At 38.8% G+C, this 21492-nt stretch overlaps 1 protein-coding gene across 2 annotated transcripts in view; it reads right to left on the reverse strand.

The window, feature by feature from the left end:
• The window catches only part of GPATCH2 (G-patch domain containing 2), a 123531-nt gene extending 102454 nt beyond the window's left edge, over window positions 1-21077 (reverse strand). Inside the window, exons 1-3 of one of the 2 annotated variants that reach the window (XM_048057480.2) lie at window positions 20677-21077; window positions 11550-12260; window positions 7216-7277 (exon numbers count right to left, since the gene is read on the reverse strand). In XM_048057480.2, the coding sequence (XP_047913437.1) occupies window positions 7216-7277; window positions 11550-12260; window positions 20677-21062 (1159 nt within the window). In that variant the 5' untranslated portion in view covers window positions 21063-21077. Of the gene's footprint in view, window positions 1-7215; window positions 7278-11549; window positions 12261-20410; window positions 20602-20676 lie in introns of those variants that run through there. The other variant, XM_048057481.2, reaches the window with a different exon arrangement.
• Between the last annotated feature and the right edge of the window lie 415 nt (window positions 21078-21492).

The raw sequence follows: 21492 nt of genomic DNA on the forward strand, positions 1-21492 counted from the left end.
CACTTGTTTTTCAATTTTTAATTATGCAGGACTAAGCAAGAGAGAAATGCAACATTTTAGACAACAATTAAAAGAACAAAAAGCATTTGTGCAAAATTTCATTGCCACTCCATCCCAAAATGAAAAAAATACAAATAACGAGAACCCAAGCCAAAATCTGAGGAAAAAAAAAAAAATCAGCACACTTCCTCCAAATAAGTTGTGGCATGGAAAAGAATACTTTTCCAAGCACAAGAAACAATACATACAAGTATTTGTCAGGACAAGCACTTCAAGAAACGTAGACTGATTAAGTCATGTTTCACCTGCCACATTTCAATTACCAAAAAAGGATCTTTTCATCTTTAATGATACTACTAACAGCAAAATTAGCAGAAGCTAGAGAACAGGAACTTTTAGATGAAGGAAGGGAAAAACAGGGGTGGAAAGAGATTCATAGGTCCAAACAGCAGTTAAGCGTGTTGGCATTTCAGGCACAATTCAGATTATTCACTGTATTTATTTTACTCCCTAGTTACAGCTATGACATTTCACAAAGGCATTCACTATTAATTCTATTCTTGTTTCATTAGTCAAGCATGGTTTCTTTGGAAGATATCTAAGTGTACTGAGTGGCAGGGAGAAAAATCACACCTTTTAGTTAATTCCAAACCACAGATCAATCTAAGTTTGAACTCCTTTGTTTCGATTTTCCAAAAGTTTGTGTAAACAAATTTTGTTTGAATATTTTGTTGTAGGAAGTGAGCTCTAGATACCTTAACTAATAAGAAATACTACCAGGAACTGGAAGTTAAGTCTTGTTAGCCATAATTCATCTAGGGAACTAAGGAGAGAATTTTGAAATGGGGTTTCACAACTGGCTCAAGGACAGAAGTCTGTAAGAGCTACACAAAACAATCTTGGAAGAAATAGCTAGAATTTAAGACTGGTTTGGTGGACTGCAAGATAAGGCAAACAGTGCTTAGTGGAAATAGTACCTTGGCTACAGTTCAGGGGAGGGGACATGACAAGACATGGGACTTTTCCTCCTTGTGCATCAAGAATATTAGTATGTTAAGCAACAATCAGTTATGACATCTTACTTGTTTTGCTATTACATGGTTTCCTAAGCACTCCAGTTACTGCCAAAGACAGAATATAGGACTTTGGATCTGAACCCTGTACGATTTTCCCACGACAGCAGAATCTGGGTATACCTGTTTTTTAAGCTTATCTGTTCATTTAAAACAGCTCTGAATCCTTTGTCTATTTTCAATCAGATTATCACCTTGATATGAGCATAAGCCTATTACTGCTATTCTTATCCAGGTGAGAACACCCATGGCCATTTTGTTTACCAGCTGCTCAACCCTAAAGAAATCCCATTTTCAAAAGGAGCCAGGGAAGACAGCATCTTTAAATCAGTTCCACACCTCAGACAATATAATGCAGGGGCCTCCTTGTTTACGAGTTGGGTAACCAAATACTTGAATTTTATTTTACTTTATTTGTAATACTTCAATCCAAAGAATCATTTTTGACTTCAAAATGTTTCCAAAGATTCACAGCACTGTCCTTTCCTCTTAGGGCTGCTGAACAGTACCTCTATTCAGTCCAAGACTGCATGAAAACATCATATCCTTTCCACATACAGTAAATACAAAAACCATTTCTAGATCTCCAGAAACTGATCTCCGAGCCCATGCATTCCCCAATCCATTTATTTAAAACGAAACAAACTTGCTTGTGGATAGTACTAATGCTTCAAGGATTTACTCTGAAGCAATTTACACTCAATTACAGCAAAAAGAAAAAAAAAGAATCAATTAGAATCGATTTAAGACATAGAAGTGTCAACTTAATTGTAAAAATTTCAAGGCACTTCAGTTCCTGGCCTAATTTTTTTTTTTTTTTTTTAAAGATTCCCCTCTGCACAATTACTATTTCTCTACTCTTCATGTTGGGTCTACATGATTATCTAATTGCCATCCACTTATGTTCCATTGTAAGCCCTCCCTGATAGGAAACTTGGAAAATTATTCCTATAGGCTTCTCTTCATGGTTTCTCTAGGGACACTGACCCCATTTGCACCAGTATCAGAATAGCAGGTTATGCTTCAAGAGTCTTATTTTAGCTTAACCAAACACTTTTCACTGTGCACAGATTTCCCCCCTTTCCCAGATTTATTTCAAAATGGCCAGACTACCCTTTATAGCAGTCATATACAGGGTACATGTGCTTGCCTGTAACAACCACAACCCACTTTGAGGGGCTGCTGTGAAAAGTTTGGCACCATAGTCCTAAAAACACCACTTGATGCTATGCTGCTCCATTATCCACCAACTCGTGCACAGCAAGCAATAGCCCATGAGCTGTGAAATACCCTACGATGAGAGTCTCATTTCCACAACCCTGCAAATTATACAGCTTTCTAGGTAAAAATAAACAAAGCCACCGCTAACGACTGTAATAACAATACGGAGACATAACAACCAGGAGATTCACTACAACACAGACAAGTAGTTTCGCCCAAAGTTTCAGGAAAGCAGAAGGTTAAGTTACCCACCCACAGAGGGTACCATCCACACTGCATTTTGTTTGTCTCTACAGAGCTACCTCAGCAAAAGGGGTAGTGAGACAACTTCGTTAAAATAGTTGGTTCTTCTGATTCAAACTTAAAAACTTCACATGAAGGCCTCCCCACACCCTTTCCGACCAATTTAACATATTTGTTATCCTTGTATGACACCATTTAATACCATACTATCAATAGGAGGCTCAACGTGAGTCAGGAGTGTGCCCTAGCAGCCATGAGGGCAAACCACAGCTTTGGATGCATTAGACACAGCATAGACAGCTGGTAAAAGAGGTGATCCTCCCACTAGAGTTAGCACTGATGCAGCCTCACCTTAAATATTGCATGCAGTTCTGGGCTCCACGATATCAAAAGGAAGTTAAAATCCTTGAAAGCATCCAGAGGGAAGGCAACAAGGCTGGTAAAAGGGCTAGAAGGCATGTCCAGTGAGGATAGACTGAGGATGCTTGGATTGTCTAGTCTGGAGAAAAGAAGGCCAAAAGGCAATCTAATTGCTCTCGACAACTTCCTGAGCAGGGAAATCAGAGAAGGAACCTGTGGACGCATGAGGATGGCACCAGGGGAGGTTCAGACTCGACATTAGGAAAAAAATATTTACTATTAGGGTGGTCAAACACTGGAGCATGCTTCCTAGACATGGAGTTGATGCCCGATGCCTGTCAGTGTTTAAGAAGCATTTAGCTAATGCCCTCAATAATATGCTTTAATTTTTGTTTAGCCCTGAAGCGGTCAGGCAGTTGGACTCAATCTTTGAAGGTCTCTTCCAACCGAACTATTCTATAACCTGCTCTTGAATAAAGCAAGTGTGTAGTTCTGCCTTTAATAAACTGGAGATATCATAAGACCTCAGCTTTGTATTTACCTCTACAATTGTGAACCACTGACAATATTTAGTATTTCAATTATTCTGTTCACAAACAACTTCATGTAGTTTCTTCTGCACCTGCAGAGATTATAAACAAATTAGCTACAACAGTTTAAAACTGCTGTGACTGCACATAGCGTTGCACATTCCATCTCTCTTATTATTGGGGAACACCATTGGCACCTGCAGCTACTGAGATGCTATGTAAGGCATCATTCTCATATGCTGATGAATACTGGATTATTTTAAAGGACACAGTAACAAATATGTTTAATCACAAAATAACAAAAGAGCTAGATTTAAAAGCTTAACCACATCCACAATGCAAATCCAACTTTCCCTGACTTCCAATTTTAAGTATTTAACATTATTAATGTAATTTTGTTTCTAGCTTCCTGAGATCTTAAAGTACATTTTAAGTGCCGCACTTTATGATTTAAGAGGCTTGAAATTTGACAGTCGTCCCCCCCCCCCCCCCCCCCCCCCCCCCAACACACACACAAAAAAAGCAGTATCAACGATTAGTATTGGAATAATGTTAGATTTATCTGCATTGTGTTGAAAGCTTAACTTGTAAAGTGCCTTGAAACTGCAGGTAATCCTATTATCTAGGCCTATAATTAATGTTGTATGATATGTTGCAATAAAAGGTTAGGTCTTCCATTTCTTTACCAAAACTGCTTGCAAAAATTTCCTACACTGGACATAGCATTATTGTTAGATTTTAATACTGAAAAAAAAAAGCCATTTATAAAGATGCTATTAGAAATGAAGAGTAAGAAAAAAAGGGAAATGGCAAGAATTTCTGATAAAGTTTCAGCCACTGTTCATTTTTTTTGATCACTTTGTTGGCAAGCTCTCCCACCTCCATACTTTGGCTCATGGGCTTTATATTTGCACAGGATTTTGTTTTTTGCTAACCATACTAAATCTCACCCTAGTGTTGTCCTGTTTACAAACCTGTGAAAACATACAATTCATAAGTTTTCACTTCAGGTTTGTTAATAGTTCAGCCGCTATCTTCTTTGGTGACTGTCTGCTGAGTAATTCTATTTTTTTTAAATAACAATAATGAACATCAATCAAAATATATCTTGATTATCCCACTATTATGCCCAATTACATCTACACTTAGTGGTCTTGAATCAAAGTTTTAAAAGTTTAAATTCTTCTGAGAGTCTGTGAACAGAGTACATTTCATATGGTAGAAAGCAAACAAACAAAACTTTTTGGAAAGTATTAGAAGTAGCAAGGTCAGTCACTCCTGAGTTCAGAACTGAATATTGAATTATTTAACTCTCTGGCCAACTGCTCAGAAATTGCTGCCTTAGATCACTTTCTTTTCTAGAAAGTCTGTCCCATAGGATTAATTTAGGAATTAATTAGGATTTTATAAAGAGTATTTGTCTGCAGTAAATGAGATATGCAGGTTCTTAACCTCAGAGAGGCAAAATGAACAAACGTTGCCCTGGAGAACAGGATCCTCTTATCCTCTGCTACCCAAATTTCTGAATGATGGCAGGCACATCATTTAAACCAAGTATTTCTCAAGGCAGCATTAATCAATCTCTGGTTCTCCACTTGACTTAGCAGAAACCTGAAGTCAGAGGTGCAGAAAATTTGAACTACAAATGATGTCAAGATGCTGATGTTCTGAACATACATCCTGGAAGAGGGACACTGTGAAGACAGGAACTGGAGTATAGCTTTTAAAGATGGCCAACAAAATCAGTTAGTTCTTCCCTTAATGTTTTCATCTTTTCCTCTTCCAGCTTTGTTTTTTTCACCTAGACTTCTCTTTTGTTTTTAATCAGACTTATTTTCTCCCTTCTTCACTGTTTTCAGTCTTGCTTGCATCTCAACACAGCTATAAATTAATTCAAAGAAATAAAATTCTCATTTCATAAGGGGAATAAAAAGATAAAAATTACTATCATTTTTCTTTTGTGATGGCAATAAATATTGTTAGAAAACAAGTAATTTTGTTTTTACAGTAGGGTCTCTAATAGCACTTTCATGGAAAAGTCTTCACAAAAAGAAAGCTAAATGCAGATTTAAAAATATCTGAATGAGATTCATTGTGAATTTAATGGACTTCTGATCACACCCATAGAATGACCAGTGCAAACTAGAGGGAAAAAAAAAAAATTTTGTTCTGACAATACCCTCAAGATTAATTATTCTTGTTCTTTTTATTTATAATTAAGAATACTATTTCAGGTCTAACACTTTCTTCCTGACATTACCACAAATTGAATCAAGATTCAAAAATCAAACAGACACAAAGAAGAATTCCATCTGTAAAGAACCAACACTGAAAAAAGGTAACACCACACCTGAGAAAAAACTATTGTTCACTGATCCCTCCCCTTTTCTCCTCCCAGAAAACATAGGAAAAGCAGAAAGCTACTGACATTTTCAACAATATTATTCAAAGATTCAAATAATGTAACTCACTATCTAAGGAAAAAATATTGATACAAATATATTCAAAGGGTACTTCAAAAATACGTAATTATGAAGTGTGGTAAGTCACCTTACATACAAATGTAGAGGAGAAATGCATTAAGAACTGCAAGTTAAAAGAGAAATTCATATAGGGAAGTAAAAGGAGATCTTCTGGAAGTATCTCATTTTGAAAATTTTCTCTGAAGTTAGGAGATTATCTAAACATTCAAAAACAGCTTAAATTATTTAGAAAAGCTCCATGTTAAAACAGGTAAAAACAGAATGAGAGGTACAGTCTGCACAGCACAAGTTTTTGTTTGCCTTGGACAAATGAGCAAGGAAAACATCTCTGTTCTACAGTCTAAATAACTATCTCACTATCTAACTGTTTGAAGAGAAAAAACAGAAGAGATCAAGAAAGAACATTCCTTTAACCTAGATCACTGCTGTGGAATAGGCCAGGTTTCATTTTCTTGCACAGACTTGAGAAATAGTCTTTTTGGCAAACTGCGTAAGAAAATAGTTTACATTACCATCAACTTAGAATTGACAATGGAAAAACAAGTCTTAATTACCTGAGAGACTATTTTTGCCTCATTTTTGTATACTGTCAAAGACAGCAGGTTCCTATTCTGTGAGATGGCTAGTATAATGCTAGCATAATGCAGGTAAATGAGTTGCACTTAATTTAAGACTGCAATAAATACTGAACTTAAAAAGTCTTGTACCTCCATCCTCAATAGCTTTATCACAAAAAGATATGAGAAGATCATGCACACTAAAGGAAAATTTTGAATCTTTAAATTAAAGTGAAATAAATCTAAGTTATTCAGAGGGGAGAGACTTAAACAGGGTGCATCTTCTGATCTCAGTTTTAGACTGCTAAAAAATGAATGGCTGCTTAGCAAATGCCATCTCTGGATGAAAACAAACCTTAAAATCCTGCTACAACAATTTGGGAAAATAAACACAGAAAAGAGCCAAGAAAATAGCTTGAAAGTCAGTACTATGATCAGTCTTGTCAGAAAACCTGAGCAACTGAAGAATTAAATATTAGTATAGGTAACTTGAACATCTCCAAAAGATTTTTGTAAGTTTATTGTATTACAGAGACTGTTTCTCAAGACAGGTTTTTGATTAAGCCATGGATTCAGGACACCCACACATAACATTTCAAAAACCCTGAAAGAAAGCTATATTTCAGCTCATTAAAATAGTAATAACAACTGAAATAGTAATTAACCTATGAAATAACTTGTAACGCTTACAGAATTTCAACTGATGTGGTTTGAGGAAGGGTAGAGAAGGGTAAGATTTTTTCAATACCTTGTCTTCCCTCATCATTGGTAAACAAACCAGCATCACTGCTGCTCAGACTGCTGGATTCACTGTAATAAGAGAAAGAAAGAAACAGATCAAAAGAACAATTGATCTTTCAGTCGTAAAATTTTAAGGAGACAAGGCTGTGCTCAGATGGAACTTAAGCACAACAAAGATCGGAAAGAAAATAGGATTTTTTTTTTTTTAATCAAACTGCAAATATCCTAGTTCCATTAACTACAAAGCATATTATTTTTGGCACATAAAACCACAGGAATCTAATGGTACCCTGACAGTAAGCCAGATGTGACTGCAACGAGGTGCTGACACAATTGATGCATTTTATTATCTGCTTCCATCAAATGTTCACTGCTCCTTTCTTATGGTGTGCAATTCAGCTTGATCCTGGAACACCACTGCTCAATAAAATAGAAGTCTCAATCAAAAGCAGTCTAAGGCTTCCTTCAGCACATGAAGTATAGGAGTCTGAAAAAAAATCGTATTACCTTTCCAAATACCATTTGCAAATATTCTGGAAAAGACACTGCTTTAGGATTCACAACATGCTACTTGGTAAGAAAGAATAAAGTTTTCAACAATGGTAGCCAATTAAATGAAAATAAATGTCACCCTGAAGAAAGTAAGTATGATCGATGGTCATAGCACCAACGAAAAATGCAAGATACTTTACTTTTCTGTGATTTCCGTCAGGGCCTTAAAATCGGAATGCCTGTATACAACATGCTGCACAACGTGCACATACTGCTCTCTAAAAAAAATACCAAAAAAATACCAATAGTTGAAGTTTTTTGGTCTTTGCTGTATACATATTACAAACAATATTCCATGCATCTCTAGAATTAAAATATTCCCTTGTCTTTTAATAACAGGTCATTATTTGGCGAGTTTCACATGAAAGGATTTGTTGTAAACCATTTGTTTACCTTCCTGTGAAGAGAGCAGCTCTGTTATGAAGTAATCTCATCACATTTTACATACAGTGAAATGTAGAACAATTTGAAAAAAAATCACTTCAGTTCACATTCAAATACAAGTTACCTCCAACTTTTCATACTAGCTACGTATGTAAAAAAAAGTTGGTCTGTTCACATTTCTCCACTTACCCGTATTAAAATATACATGTAGACTTACATTCAATTTCAGTTTAATTAAGCTTTTCACACGTTTTCACACTAGTTTTAATTTTTGTTTCTAAATAACTAGTAAGCTTAAGAAAACTCTTTCCTTTTAAATGTTAATCCCAAAAATGAGCCTCAATATTTTTGAGCTGCAAAGATTAATTAAATAAAATTAGTCTAATTTGTGTTTAATTAGAACTACATTATTTGGTTTCATATCTTCCTTTGGGAGGCATTCCAACATGATCTGAAATGGTATGGTATCAGGAGCCAATAAGTACTGTGGTGGTTTTTTTTTTCAGCTTGAAAATGAAGTTTTCTTAATCTTTGCTGTATCTTTTGCTTACACGTATTCTTACTGGATAAGCAGTACTTATCCATACATCTTTTACACATAATATAGTAAGAACAGAGACTTAAGCACTTAACTTGCACAATTGTCCTAAGCATAAGAAAGATGACAGGAATTACAACCACTGGAGATGGAACCATCTTTCATGAAGGAGACCATGACTTGAACCTCCTGATGCTGCAAGGCCTAGAAACTTCTCTCTAGCAAGCATCCCATCTTCACTTTAATTACAACACACATGGCTTTACTTTCCTTACATTTTATTGTGCACAATTTTACATTACACATTTCTCAAAAAAATAACCCCCCCTTTTTCATGGGTTCTTCCTGTCCATTTATTAAAAATTGTTCTTTGTACTTAAAGCAAAAGCCAGGAAAACCTTCAACCCTAGTATTTCCACCACTTTTCTCACCAAGATTTCCTATTTGAGAACAGACTTTTTTTTTTTTTAAATAAAACATTTGAGTTGTGCCATAATTGTCATGGAAGGACTAACCAGTTCATGAAAACAACCACTTGAAGCTTTCAAAATTATTCTTATTTTCTTTTGTTAAAAAAAGAAAAATAAACTGTAACACTGACATATCCCACAGCAGCCAGTGTTCATTCCCCTTCAGCCACAGTCAAATAAGGCAGGACCCACACCTGAGCTAACTGCTACATTGCAATCATTTCACTGAATAAATTCAAAATCTCTGGAATTAACATATTAATATCTAAGTAAATGAAAGTGGTTATGATGGAAGTTATTTACAATCCTAATAGAGTTCTAACACTGTACTTTGCTAATTCCTCTGCTTTGTAAAGAGAATTCTCCCCAAAAGACTTCTAGGAAAAAAGAAAAATGCTACAGATCCCTTTTAACTATAAAACAGCAAGCAAAAACTTGGAAGGAACACCTTTGCTACTGGAAAAGTCTTTACAGCTTTATCTGCACAATTGTGGAAACAAATAAATATTTTGATTAGTAGTCATAATTACCAGCAACGTGTCCCTTAACCTGTGGCCCTGTTTCCCATTCAGTCCTGTCCCCAGGAACTGAGCAGCCTCCTTACACACAGGAACTGGCAGGATGCTGGGTGGGGACATCTCTTGCATGAAAGGACTGAGTTCAACTGCTCTCATTTTCAAAAGCAGCAATTGAGATTTCATCACTATTGAGTCACTTAAAAAGCAAACAAGTGCCAAAGTTTGTAGGCTTTAAATCATCATCCAGAACTCCACACATTGCCAAATTGGTCTGAATTTGGCCAAGGAGGATCCATTAAGGATAAGGGAGAATGGGAAAGGGACAGGCTCTGATCACAGATCTTATTTCCAGTGCTCAAAACCAAGTGCACAGGAATTCATCTTTGGAGTCATATAGATGCCAACATTTTACGTGCTTGAAGACTGAGCCCTGAACTAAAAAACCAAAAACAACAAACAAAAAAGTCTTTTAAAAATAAAAATGTGACCAGAATATGGACATAAGATATATTATTCAACTGTTCCTAGCTCCAAGGAAACTTTCTTTTCATACCTGCCCATGGCAGGGGAGTTAGAACTAGATGATCTTTAAAGTTCCTTCCAACGCGAGCCTTTCTATGACTTTAATTATCTGTCTTTAAATACCAAATCTGGGGGGGGGGGGGGGGGGGGCAATTCTCAGTATCGAAGAAGAAGGAAGTTTTCTACAGGCTCCCTGACAAGTCGCACCCCTGAGTTAAACATTGAAGTGAGAAGTCTGAAATTGAACTTGCTGCCCTGAAATACTGCTTCTGTTCTACTAATTAAGACATTAGGAATAATCTTTAAGAGTCAAGATTCACATTGCTCTTTCAACTGCATATTGTCTGCAGGTGAGGGACAAAACCAGTATGTAATAAAAAAAGACTTGGAAGAACTTTTCTGACAATAATTCCAGTTAGTCACTTATCAATACTGCTGTCATTACAGCAACCAATCTGTCTGCTCAACAGTTTATAGATAAAATGCCTACAAAAAATAAAACCAGAGACAGTAGTACTGTCAAGCAAGTGACCGAAGTTGTGTGTTTTAATAGGAGTCTTTCTTGTTGACAGTTCTGCATTCAGAACCAGACACATGGGATGAACATAATCAGGCTTACCAGGCCCTGCAGGTAAAGTCCCTGGTGTATGGTGGAAAAATGACTTACACCTTACTGTGTTGTCAAAATAGTACTTTCAAAACAATTACCATTGTAGTATGCCTGCTGTCTGGAATGGATGGATGAGGTGTACTGCCAAAGGGTCATCATTCCCCCATTTTTCTAATGGCAAGCTCAGGTGTTTCTGAACTGTAAATTGGTTTTTGCATTTCATAAATGATGTATATCCTTAGCAACCTGCAGACTTTTCATGCCCATGACACAAAGGAACATACTGTCTAAATGGCAAATCTAAACACTGACAACCTTTCTGATGAATAGAGATAACAATCAAAGCAGCAATGTGTAGAAATTAGAAAATCTAAATTATTGTCTGTAAGAATGTCTGAGAACTGTCACCAGTTGAAATACCCAGAAAAGGAACGTATTAATCATCTGTGCATTCTGTCATTCTTAACCTTGAAACAATTAGAATGTATTATTACTTTGTTATTCCTCTGCTACATGGCTATTTTATGCTGAATTCCTTTAACCTGATCAACTCGGCTCGGTACATTAAAAATAGTGGATTTATGACCAAAAAACCTAAACAACTCTATGAGTAACTTTTTAAAACAGGTATTGCTGATTTAACATTGAAATTAAAGAAAAAAACAAATATTTCCAACATTAGCAATAGTAACATAAGCAAACAAACATTATGTAAAGTTTCTGTAAAAAAGAAAGAGAAAGAATAACCTGTCACTCATGTTCTCATCTGAGCCCTTTTGCTCCTCATAGTCCATTTTGTCCTTATTTGCTTGGTTCACTTCTTCGTTTTCTATTACTACTCCTTCATCCAAGACTTCTGGTCCTTGTCGAACTGCAGCTACTTTCCTTTTTTTCACTTTGCTCTTGGAAAACTCTTGATGTTGGTACGATTTGTTGTCATTGTCCATTTCTTGATCTCTGTTATCCTGCTGTTGAGTTATTGTCAGTGCATTAGAAACTTCTGATGGCAGATCTATTGCCATCCGTTTCACCTTTCTTCTCCTACGCAAAGTTCTATTTCCTAAACTGTCCACAGCCAAATCTGATTCATGCCATAGAGGTCTTTTGCCTCTAATGTTATTTAAGTTTGAGGAAGGCCTACGTTTAGCAACCAATAACTGGTCATCTGAGTCACTGTGGTCTTTCTTATTAGCATGATTCTCCCTGTAATCTTTGCTTGATTCTTCTAAACTGGAATCCGAACCTTCACTTAAACAGTGACCAGTCTCCCAAGGATGATGGGTGGTAAATGAACGTCTTTTTCGTCCCCTCCTTTTTCTTGCCTGTCGCTTTAGAAGACAAGACACACTTCGAGAATGATCTCCAGTATCAGCAAAACCTCCTCTGGCTTGTTCTGAACTTTCTTCCAGTGCTGAGACTAGATCATGAACCAGCTCCTCCATAGTCCTACTGAAATGCCTGTATTTTCCAAGAGAAAAAGAAAACACACAAAGAAACCAACAGATGAATCTGAAAATCATCAAATACAATTTTATCTGCCAAAATAATTTTAGTCACTTTAGGCATTGTAGTCTTAATACCCATCTTAGAACATCATTTTATTTCTGATGAGATCCAAAACCTTGCCAGCTGGTCCTACGCTACTTGCAACACACTAGTACACCTTTTAAAAGCTACTATCCCAATTTTCTGTCTTGGAAACAAGAGCAACTTTTTTCCCCTATTTATTGTTGACCTCGCTATTATTGTTTGGATTTAATTCTTCTCATCACATTTCCATGATTTTCAGGGATTCCACATTGCAAGAACACCCACTCTAACTGTAGGCAGGGAGCATGTTTTAAAATTATGAATGGGAAATTGAATACCTAATATTACTCCTTGGTAGTGTATTAGCGAGTTCTGTTTAAGAGTTGTCATTGGGATAAAATCTTTAATGGATAATTATCTCTTGATGCTACCTAGATGCCAAAACGAAGATAGTAATTCTTGGATAATAAATGACTTTAAAAATAGTAAATCCATCTTTCCAAATGGCTAATATCTATTTCATTTTTTAAAATATTGATTCAGTGGAGTGATATTAAGTTGAGAGAATACCTTGCTACAAGTAATTCTGAAGTATCAAATGCAAAGTTTCCTACCACATCTAGGCACCACCATCAATAGAATCACACACTTGTGTAAGGAAAAATATCCCTAACCACACACACTGTCTGATGGATGCCTTTACCTTTTAAATGTGTCACTCCTCCCTCCTCAAATTTCACTAGTATTTAGCGTGCCTAACTCAGTGTGCTTCAGTAAGTTCACTCATACTTTACAAGAACATAACTACTAAAAGAGAACATCAACAGACTGCTGAACTCTAATCCTTCTCTACAGGCAGTGACCCTGCTCTGTAAACACGGTGATCAGATTCTCCCATCAAAGCATCAGAAGACCATTTTTGCCTAGGTAAAGCCAAGAGAAACATTCATGCTCTTGACTACATTATGCCAAGTGATAAATACAGAGGACTGCCTGTAAGTTATACAGAGGATGTTTAAAAACAAGATTGTTCATTTTACAACACAATTTACTATTACCACTATTATAACTACTTATTGTTAATAAGTAGTCTTCTACCCATAGCAGTAGAGTTGTAGATGTGGAGAAATTCTGCATACATACCTCACAAGTTTCCCCTCTCATTCACCACAAACTCAGTGTTAAAGATGCTTAGGTGGTTACAATCGTGGACGCAAAGCACACAAGTGTTAAACATTAACGAAGGAACTGATGAGCACTTTAAGAATAAACCTAAGCTGGTCATGAAAACTCTTACCTAAAGACATGATATATTCTCCTTTTAAATAGTTTTCACAAATACTCACACACTCCAATTGCAAGATTACCAAAAATAAGGAGTGCTACAAATGCAAGCTCATTTTGAATTCCTGAAACTAGAGTGTCACTTGCATTCATTTCTCATATCTTTTTCTAACCTGCTGAAATCTCTAGTCCCATTACTCCCTCTTAACCTAACATTTTCTCTGGCTCTTCTGCTTTCTTCTGCTCTGGTACAGCAGAAACTTCGTATTATCTTGTAATGAGTGAAAACAGCTCTGTAAGAATACTACAAGTTTCCTTAAGCCATTTGGTTCCCAAGCATCAAAACCTCCACAATCACACAAAAAATACTTCTCAGAAGCAAGAGAAAGAGCAGAACAGGAAAAGTGTTTCAAAGGAAGCAATAATTATTTGAAAATCCAGAGAGAGAAGAGAAAGCCAGTTAATCTAGGATTCAATTTTATAGACATGTGCTATTACAATGATTTAAAGCTAATCTTGCTTTTACTTTCTAAGTTTTTATTATCACAGGGTGGTGGGCATTTTTGTTTTGTATTGGCTTTTGAAGTAGGAAGTTTAATCACTGGTAAAGACAAGTCCGTGTATATTTGTACAAGCTTTTCTATTTACCTACATAGATGAAGAGGCTCACATTTCTCGGCGGCTACAACCACTGCCGGGAAGGCACTAGCCCCTTTAGCCTTACTGTTAAACACCCCATGAAGACAGATATCCTTTCAGGTGCAGATATCAGAAAAGATGCTCTTCTGGTTTAGGGGGCTTTCTAATCCTTCTGAGTTAATATAAAGGAGCATAAGACTCAGATGAACTCCAGTAGATTTATTTGGGTTAGCATGAGCCATCAGTTTCCCCAGCTACCCGCGCAGCCCTTCTGCTGCAGGCTTTCACATCCAGAGCAGAACTGAAAGAAGCAGAACTGAAGTAGTAGGCTTAAAGTTACCTTCACTTCTCAAAAAGAACAGATTTCTTCTGCTACCATACCAAAATATTAACCAGAACGTATACATTCTTGCAGCCCATTCTGCTGCTTCCCCTGCAGCACAAAGTAAAATGGGGATACTAATGTTTTACACCACAGTTTATGATTAATTCATTCAATTCAGCATCCTTAATCCATATGGATAACTATCACTAAAATCAATGTAGCTCCTACAGTGGGCATATCAATTTACTTCGGATAATGGCATAAGTATGCTGGTAAAGTTGCTTTAGTTCTATGGAATACTTCAAGATCAAACAGAATATATCCACTTTGGATTCATATATCTGATCTAACCTGCCTTGAATTCCCCAATAAATACTATCAATACAGATGGTGTCAGATCAGAGGATGAAACTCAAGAGGAGTGAACACTATTAAGTGTTCTGGAAGTAAAGGGACAGCATGATTCTTAAAAGGCCCCAAGCAGTAAAGTATTTAGTTTCCATTAAATTACAACTTCGAATCTTAAGCATTTCTGCAATTTATCATTTCTATTGAATATCACAGCTCTTCACTGATCTCAAAGCTGAAACGTATAAACCAAGATCTGTATAGGGCAGTGATCTTGTTTACCCTACAAATTACAGCCATGGTCTTGTGCATAATACAGCTGTACCCTAACTGCATTACATCTTGGATAGATCAGACAATACCACAATTACTTTAGAAAGGATGATTATGAGAATTACTTGATCAATTTGGGACACTAGAAGGTCCCTAGTAACAGATGGAGACAACCCACTGTTCTTCAGCCTTTTAACCACACTGCACCTTCAACATGCCAGTGGCTCACATTAAAACTTCACTTCTCCAGAAAGCCCAGGAAATCTCTTTTGATTAATTTTATTGGAGCTCTCATTTGTCATGCTATAATTGAAGCAAAAATGGCTTCAATGACCAGACAGATGAGTTAAACTGAAACCCGTTTCCAAAATTCAGGAGTATGTGTCTATTACTGTACTATTTGTCAGACAAGTCCAGTTTTGCAGCTTTCTGCCCTGATCACAACCAGCTGTCAAGGTTGTATTCCAAACCTGTGGCACATATTTCAATCATCATTGCTTACTGTAACAAAAATATTTGTGTTTGAAAAAGGTGAGAAATAACTGTGATAATGGAAGTCAGACAAAAAGTATTAAAGACATAACCAGTATCAACTGCGTTCACTAAGATAAGAAATTTCACAGATTGTAACAAGGAGTGCGGAACAGCCTATTGTGGTACATAAAATATAAGTTGAGCCGTAGTTTAGCATGACTCACACAAGGCTATAAAAATGCTGTTACAGCAACAGCCCACAGCTAGCAATAAACTGTAATGTCTTCACTAGGAGAAGATTCTATTTTACTATAAGAAAATATAGTTTGCCCACACTGACCTTTACATTTATCTGAAGCAATTTTAATGTAGTTCACTAAAGGCTGACCCATTTCCTCTCTGTCTTTACCAAAGCAGACCATAATAGTACTGGTTGCAGGAAACAACATAACTGCTTTCACCTATTACAAAAAGGGCTAACACAGCTTGTGTTAAGCATTAACATTCAACGTAGAAACTACTAAGTGAAGCAACAGGCACTTAATTTTTCAATGCAAATCGACTATCATATTTTTTGTTGTTCACTTCCCACCTAAAACACAACAATGTAGAGCTCTGACCACTCACCGAACATGTAACAAACATTTAATACGCTGATGGGACAGCTAATCCAGTTGCAGGACTCTTAAAAAGAGGTAATATCTTCTACTAAACCATCTGACAGCTGCATTTACGTTTACCTTCTGGTTCTGTAGATTTTTCTGTTAAATAGATAAAGAGTTCCTTACAGCAAAAGTTATGCTGCATCCATCTCACCAATTCGGAAAAGTAACCCTCGATAACAAATCCAAAGAAAAGCAATTTCCTCAGAACCAGGATTTTTGCTGCCATTACAACCAACCTTGATCACAAGCTAAAAGCACAAGAAAATCAAGCAGTTCCTTGAACATCAGGATTATAAATCCTGACTTTCTATAATCTTGTTTCTCTAACGTCTTGTAAACTGGTTGTACTCGCATTGCACCTTTATTCCCAGGCAGATGTTAATTCGAATCCCATTTCCTCACATCAGAAGCGATTTTCACAAAACAATAGTTTTGAGACCTCTGCTGTTTTATTGCTGAACGTGACCGAAATTTGGAGTCAACAGATGCAAGCATTTGGGAGAGTGCAGCAGATGATAAATCTCACTGCCTTGTCAGGAGAATATACAGATTCCAAACCCAAGAGCTATCACTGCTCTTGGGATACACATAAAGGGGGAAACAAATTAAAGCAAGACAACTACGTAAAAATTATTAAATAGCTAGCAAGAGACTACGGTAGGTGAGGAAATAACTTATAAACCTACGTTACATACAAGATTATGGTATGTATAAGAAACACAGGTTGAACCTTCATTATTTAAACTTGCCAGTCATCAAACAGCCATCGCTGACAGGAGGGCACAAAGCATCCAGTTCCATGTCTGCATCCAGCTGCGTTTTTAGGTGTCCTTCCCAGTACAATCAGGTTTGCAGAGTTACACAATGAGCAAACCACATTCTAGCCCTGCACCAACCATCACAGGGGGCAGAAGAGCTAGCTGCGAGCACCAGAGAATCCCTGCACTCTTCCACTTCTGAGGATCTGGCCCTGTGCTTCCTGTGAAGACTAAGAGCCAACACATTCAGAGTAAGTTCCACATATAGATCAAAGAAACTTGATACAAAAGTAACCTTCATTTTAACAACATTTTAAAAACCTGAGTCAGAACAAAAGCTTACAAGAACTAAGTGTCAGAAAATTATTTTGAGCTTCATGTAAGATATTCTGAACAAGTACAAGAACCAAGGACTCTTGAGACAAGTTAGGAGACTGTCTTGAAGCATGCCTATGTCTGAAAAAGGAAAAACAAACCCCAAATCCCAGGCTATATCTCATCTTTGAGTTATAGCAACTTTTTTTTTTTTGTAGGAAGTTGTGTGTATATATATGAATCAGTTTCACAAACTACTAAAAGTATAGAAGGGGAGTTGAAAAAATGAAAATTTATGGGCAGTCGTAGTTCTACAATTAAAGATGCACACTTACTACACTTGCTGGAATTTTCTATGAGCTCTTTCTGGTATACAGTTCCTACACATTTATTTATACACAACTACAAGCAACATTTTATTTCTCCAGTTACACACACACTGCACATCAATTCTCAGTACTGACTCTGCATTTGAGAAACTTCTTTAGACATGTTTAGGAATTCCCCTGCACTTGATCTACAAAAGGAAAAGTTAATAGTATTTGAGGAAAAATGAAATTTCATCAGTTGATTATGTTGCTGGTCCTCCTGAAAATTAGGGCCAGACAAACCTGGAAGAAGTACATCTGACTTTTCCACAATTGCTGTTTGCCTACGAAGGAATACCAAAAAATACTATCAAGTCTTTCAAACAATATACTCTACTCATATTTAACAGTGAAGAAGTATTCAGAACACAGCAATGTTATACCATCTGAAAGATGCTGACATGAGCTGCTTTTAATAAGGCTCTAACACAAATGAACTGGTCAGCCAGAAGCGAGATTTGGAGCAATTTATCATGAGATGTAGCAATTCTTGCAATCCCAATGCTGCCGTTTCCTGATATGCTTGCCCTTTTCAGACACATGACTTCATTAATTAATTGTCAAGGTGGAGAATCACGTGAACTGTCAAGTGATGATAATATGCTGTACCATCAAAGTCATTATCAGAAGAATCAGAGTGCCCAGTAAGTATTCGAAATACAAACCATTCCTGAACTGTCATATGCATTCACAGGAAAAAAATAAAAATAAAAAAAAAATTCAGCTTCAGAGTAGATTTACTACCCAAAGTGAACACTCCTACTCTGTGGCAGTTCAGAATCTACCAGCTTCTTTAGGGGGGTCCTAATGTTTTTAGAAGGACCAAGTTCTTGATTTTCTGTATTAGATATTATACATTGAAAAAATATTTTCCTGCATTTTAATCGAATGGATTTTTTTTAAAGGACAGCTTCTGGAATAACTTACATATAAGGATAAGACAAGACAGTGACTCTGAGGAACAGAATTTTTAACAGATCTTCCTTCAGAACTACTAAACTAACAATCCTATAGATAATGAACAGGGCTTCAATAATTTTCTCTGTGCTAACTAACTCTAGGCAGTGTATTTGGACAAGTAAAATCTAATGACAATTACAGAAGAATGTGCGAAGCTCCCATAGCTTGTGTTGCTGAACACTGTTTTTAAAGCCTCTGGAACCAAATGAATTTATATAGACACAAAATAATAAAATTTAAAGACCAAAGACAGGTTAAGTCTATAATGAAAACTTCCCCAGAATAAGGATACAAGTTATGAACATCTTAGGTAGAGTTTCTACTATATACAGCCTTAGTACTGAAATAAAAATAATTCTGCCAGAAGAGCATACCTCATTCTCTGAAGTGTTACGGACTACAACCAACAGAGGTTACATTTACGGGCACATCCATATGCCTAGCGATACTGGCATACTTTTTCTAGAACTGTATACTATCTATGCAAAATGCTTTCTAATTGGGATTGTTTCTCATTTGTCAAAACGTAAAAAAAAAACCACGGAAATACCCCCCAAAAAAAAAAAAGTGGTGGTATCAGCTGAAGTGTAGGAGGAAGAAGTTCACTCTGTACGAAAATTAAGAACTAAGCCTCTCTCTTCCTCTTTTTCCCTGTCCCCATACAAGAAGCAAAGAGATCTACAAAATAAAACCTGTTAAAGACCTGGCAACCCTACCTGTGGGTGTCTGTATACATAATGCTCCCTCTAGAAAAAGTAGCAAAGCCTCAACCCAGGCCTCAAATTATCATCAATATTCAAGAAAAACAAAAATAAAAGAAGTACCACACTCCTCTCCACTTCCATTAGTTAAAGTGAAATGGAGTTACGCGCACCAAGCGATACCTAACGCACCACAAGACACTGAAAACTTCACGTAGGAAATTAAAAACAGCAGGGTTTGAAGGAAACAACAAGCGGTTTTCCAGCTCAATTCCATCAAGTCTCGTCACCAACAGCCTTTACACCTCCATGGCGTATTAATAAAACCCACATTGCTCTCTTCTGTTATTCAGTTTCAACAGTCCTACCAGGAAACCAATACACCCTTTAGAGTCACTATGCTATCTGGGTTTACATACAACAGCTAACGTGTGAATTATGTTGCAGTAGAACTGGCTAAGCTTTTCTTGCTCATCGGCTGCAGCCACACTTGTTGATTCTCGGTTTGTGACCGAGCAGCCTCACGACGGCAGCCACACCTCACTGGACGTTTCCACAGCCTCCACCAAAGCGCTCAGGCCTTTGACAGGTCTGCCACAACGAAAAAATAAAACACCCTCGTGACACCAGCTTTCATTTGCGTGCCTGCTGTCCTCTTCCAACAACAAGGGGACAATCCTTCCTCCTCCTGATGCTGGCTTACAAGCGAGGCGAGCCTGGGAGGCGTGCAAGGGGCACGTCCAGGCCCTGTAGACCACCCCGCCCCCCCCCCCGGCAATAAAGTCCCCCTCCCAAGCCCCCTCTCCCCTGCAGGACCCCCTTCCCCTGCAGCCCCCCTCAGGCCCTGCAGGCCCCCTTCCCAGGACAGCAGCAAGGAGCGGGGACCCCCCGCACCTCGCCCGCTCCCCGGCTCCGAGGCGTTGCCCCGGGCCCCTCCGCGGGGCCCGCGCCCCCCGGCCCGCCCTCACCAGCTCGTCCTCGCCGCCTGAGCTGGGGTCGGGCTGGGCTCGGCGCCCCGCAACATGAACCCGGCGCCTCCCTCCCCCGGCCGCTCCCCGGGGAGGCTGCGCCGCTCCGCACACACCGGGCCGGGGGCAGGAGGCGGCCGCGCTGCTCCGCAGGCCCCCGCCGGGAGGGCCCGGAAGCGGCTCGGGCCCCGGCAGGAAGGCGGCCGCCACCATCTCTCCCCTTCCCCGGCTCCTCACCGGCAGCACCGCGCCCCCTCCCCGCTTACCGGCCCCCGCCGTCCCCTCGGTCCCTCCCCGCGGGGCTGCCTCTGCCGGCCCCGCTCCCCGCACGGCGCCGGGCCGGGCCGCGGGCGGCCTCGTCTACCCGCGGGCGGCGCGGGGTGGTACGGCCCGTTGCCATGGTGGCGGCGGCGTCGGGCGGGCGGGGGCAGCGGGGGCAGCATGGCCGCCCTGGCCCGGCTGCGGGCCCGGTTGCCGGCGCTGCGGGAGGAGTGTTTCCGCAGGAACAGGTACCCGGAGGGCCCAGCTGCGAGATGGCGGCGCTCCGCCGAAAATAGGTGGCTTCGGAGCCTCCCCCCTCCGGCCCCCGCGCTCGTTTTGAGGGCAACGGGGCGCCCGCAAAGCCAGGCGCTGGAGCCTGCGGCCGTCCCATACAACCCCCCGGCCTGGGCTTGTCTGCTCTCTGCTCATTTATTTATTTATTTATTTACTTATTTATTTAAAATGACAGAGAATCCCCCAGTCACTGAGAGAGCTGATGGCTACGATCCGTGGTGCTTGAAGTTGAGCTCTGTAAAGCAGACCGTGCAGCTTGTGTTTCTAGTACCTGATATTTTTTATTTTTATTCTGACAAATGAAAGATTTTTTTATGGCAGGAGAAGAAGGAGATGCTCACCCTACCCACATGTCCACCTACCGAGCAGCACGCTGTGACAGGATCCCCCGCTACTGTCCCCTTTGCGGAGGGGCCATTTTGTGCTGCGGTGTTTTCTGACCGTGAAGGTGCCGTGGGCAACTTCTCACACGTCAGATTTTAGGAAATAAGATATTTTGAGACCTCTTTTAATATTTCATGCATTTG

This window comes from Anser cygnoides, chromosome 3, assembly GCF_040182565.1.
Source record: "Anser cygnoides isolate HZ-2024a breed goose chromosome 3, Taihu_goose_T2T_genome, whole genome shotgun sequence".
NCBI lineage: Eukaryota > Metazoa > Chordata > Aves > Anseriformes > Anatidae > Anser > Anser cygnoides.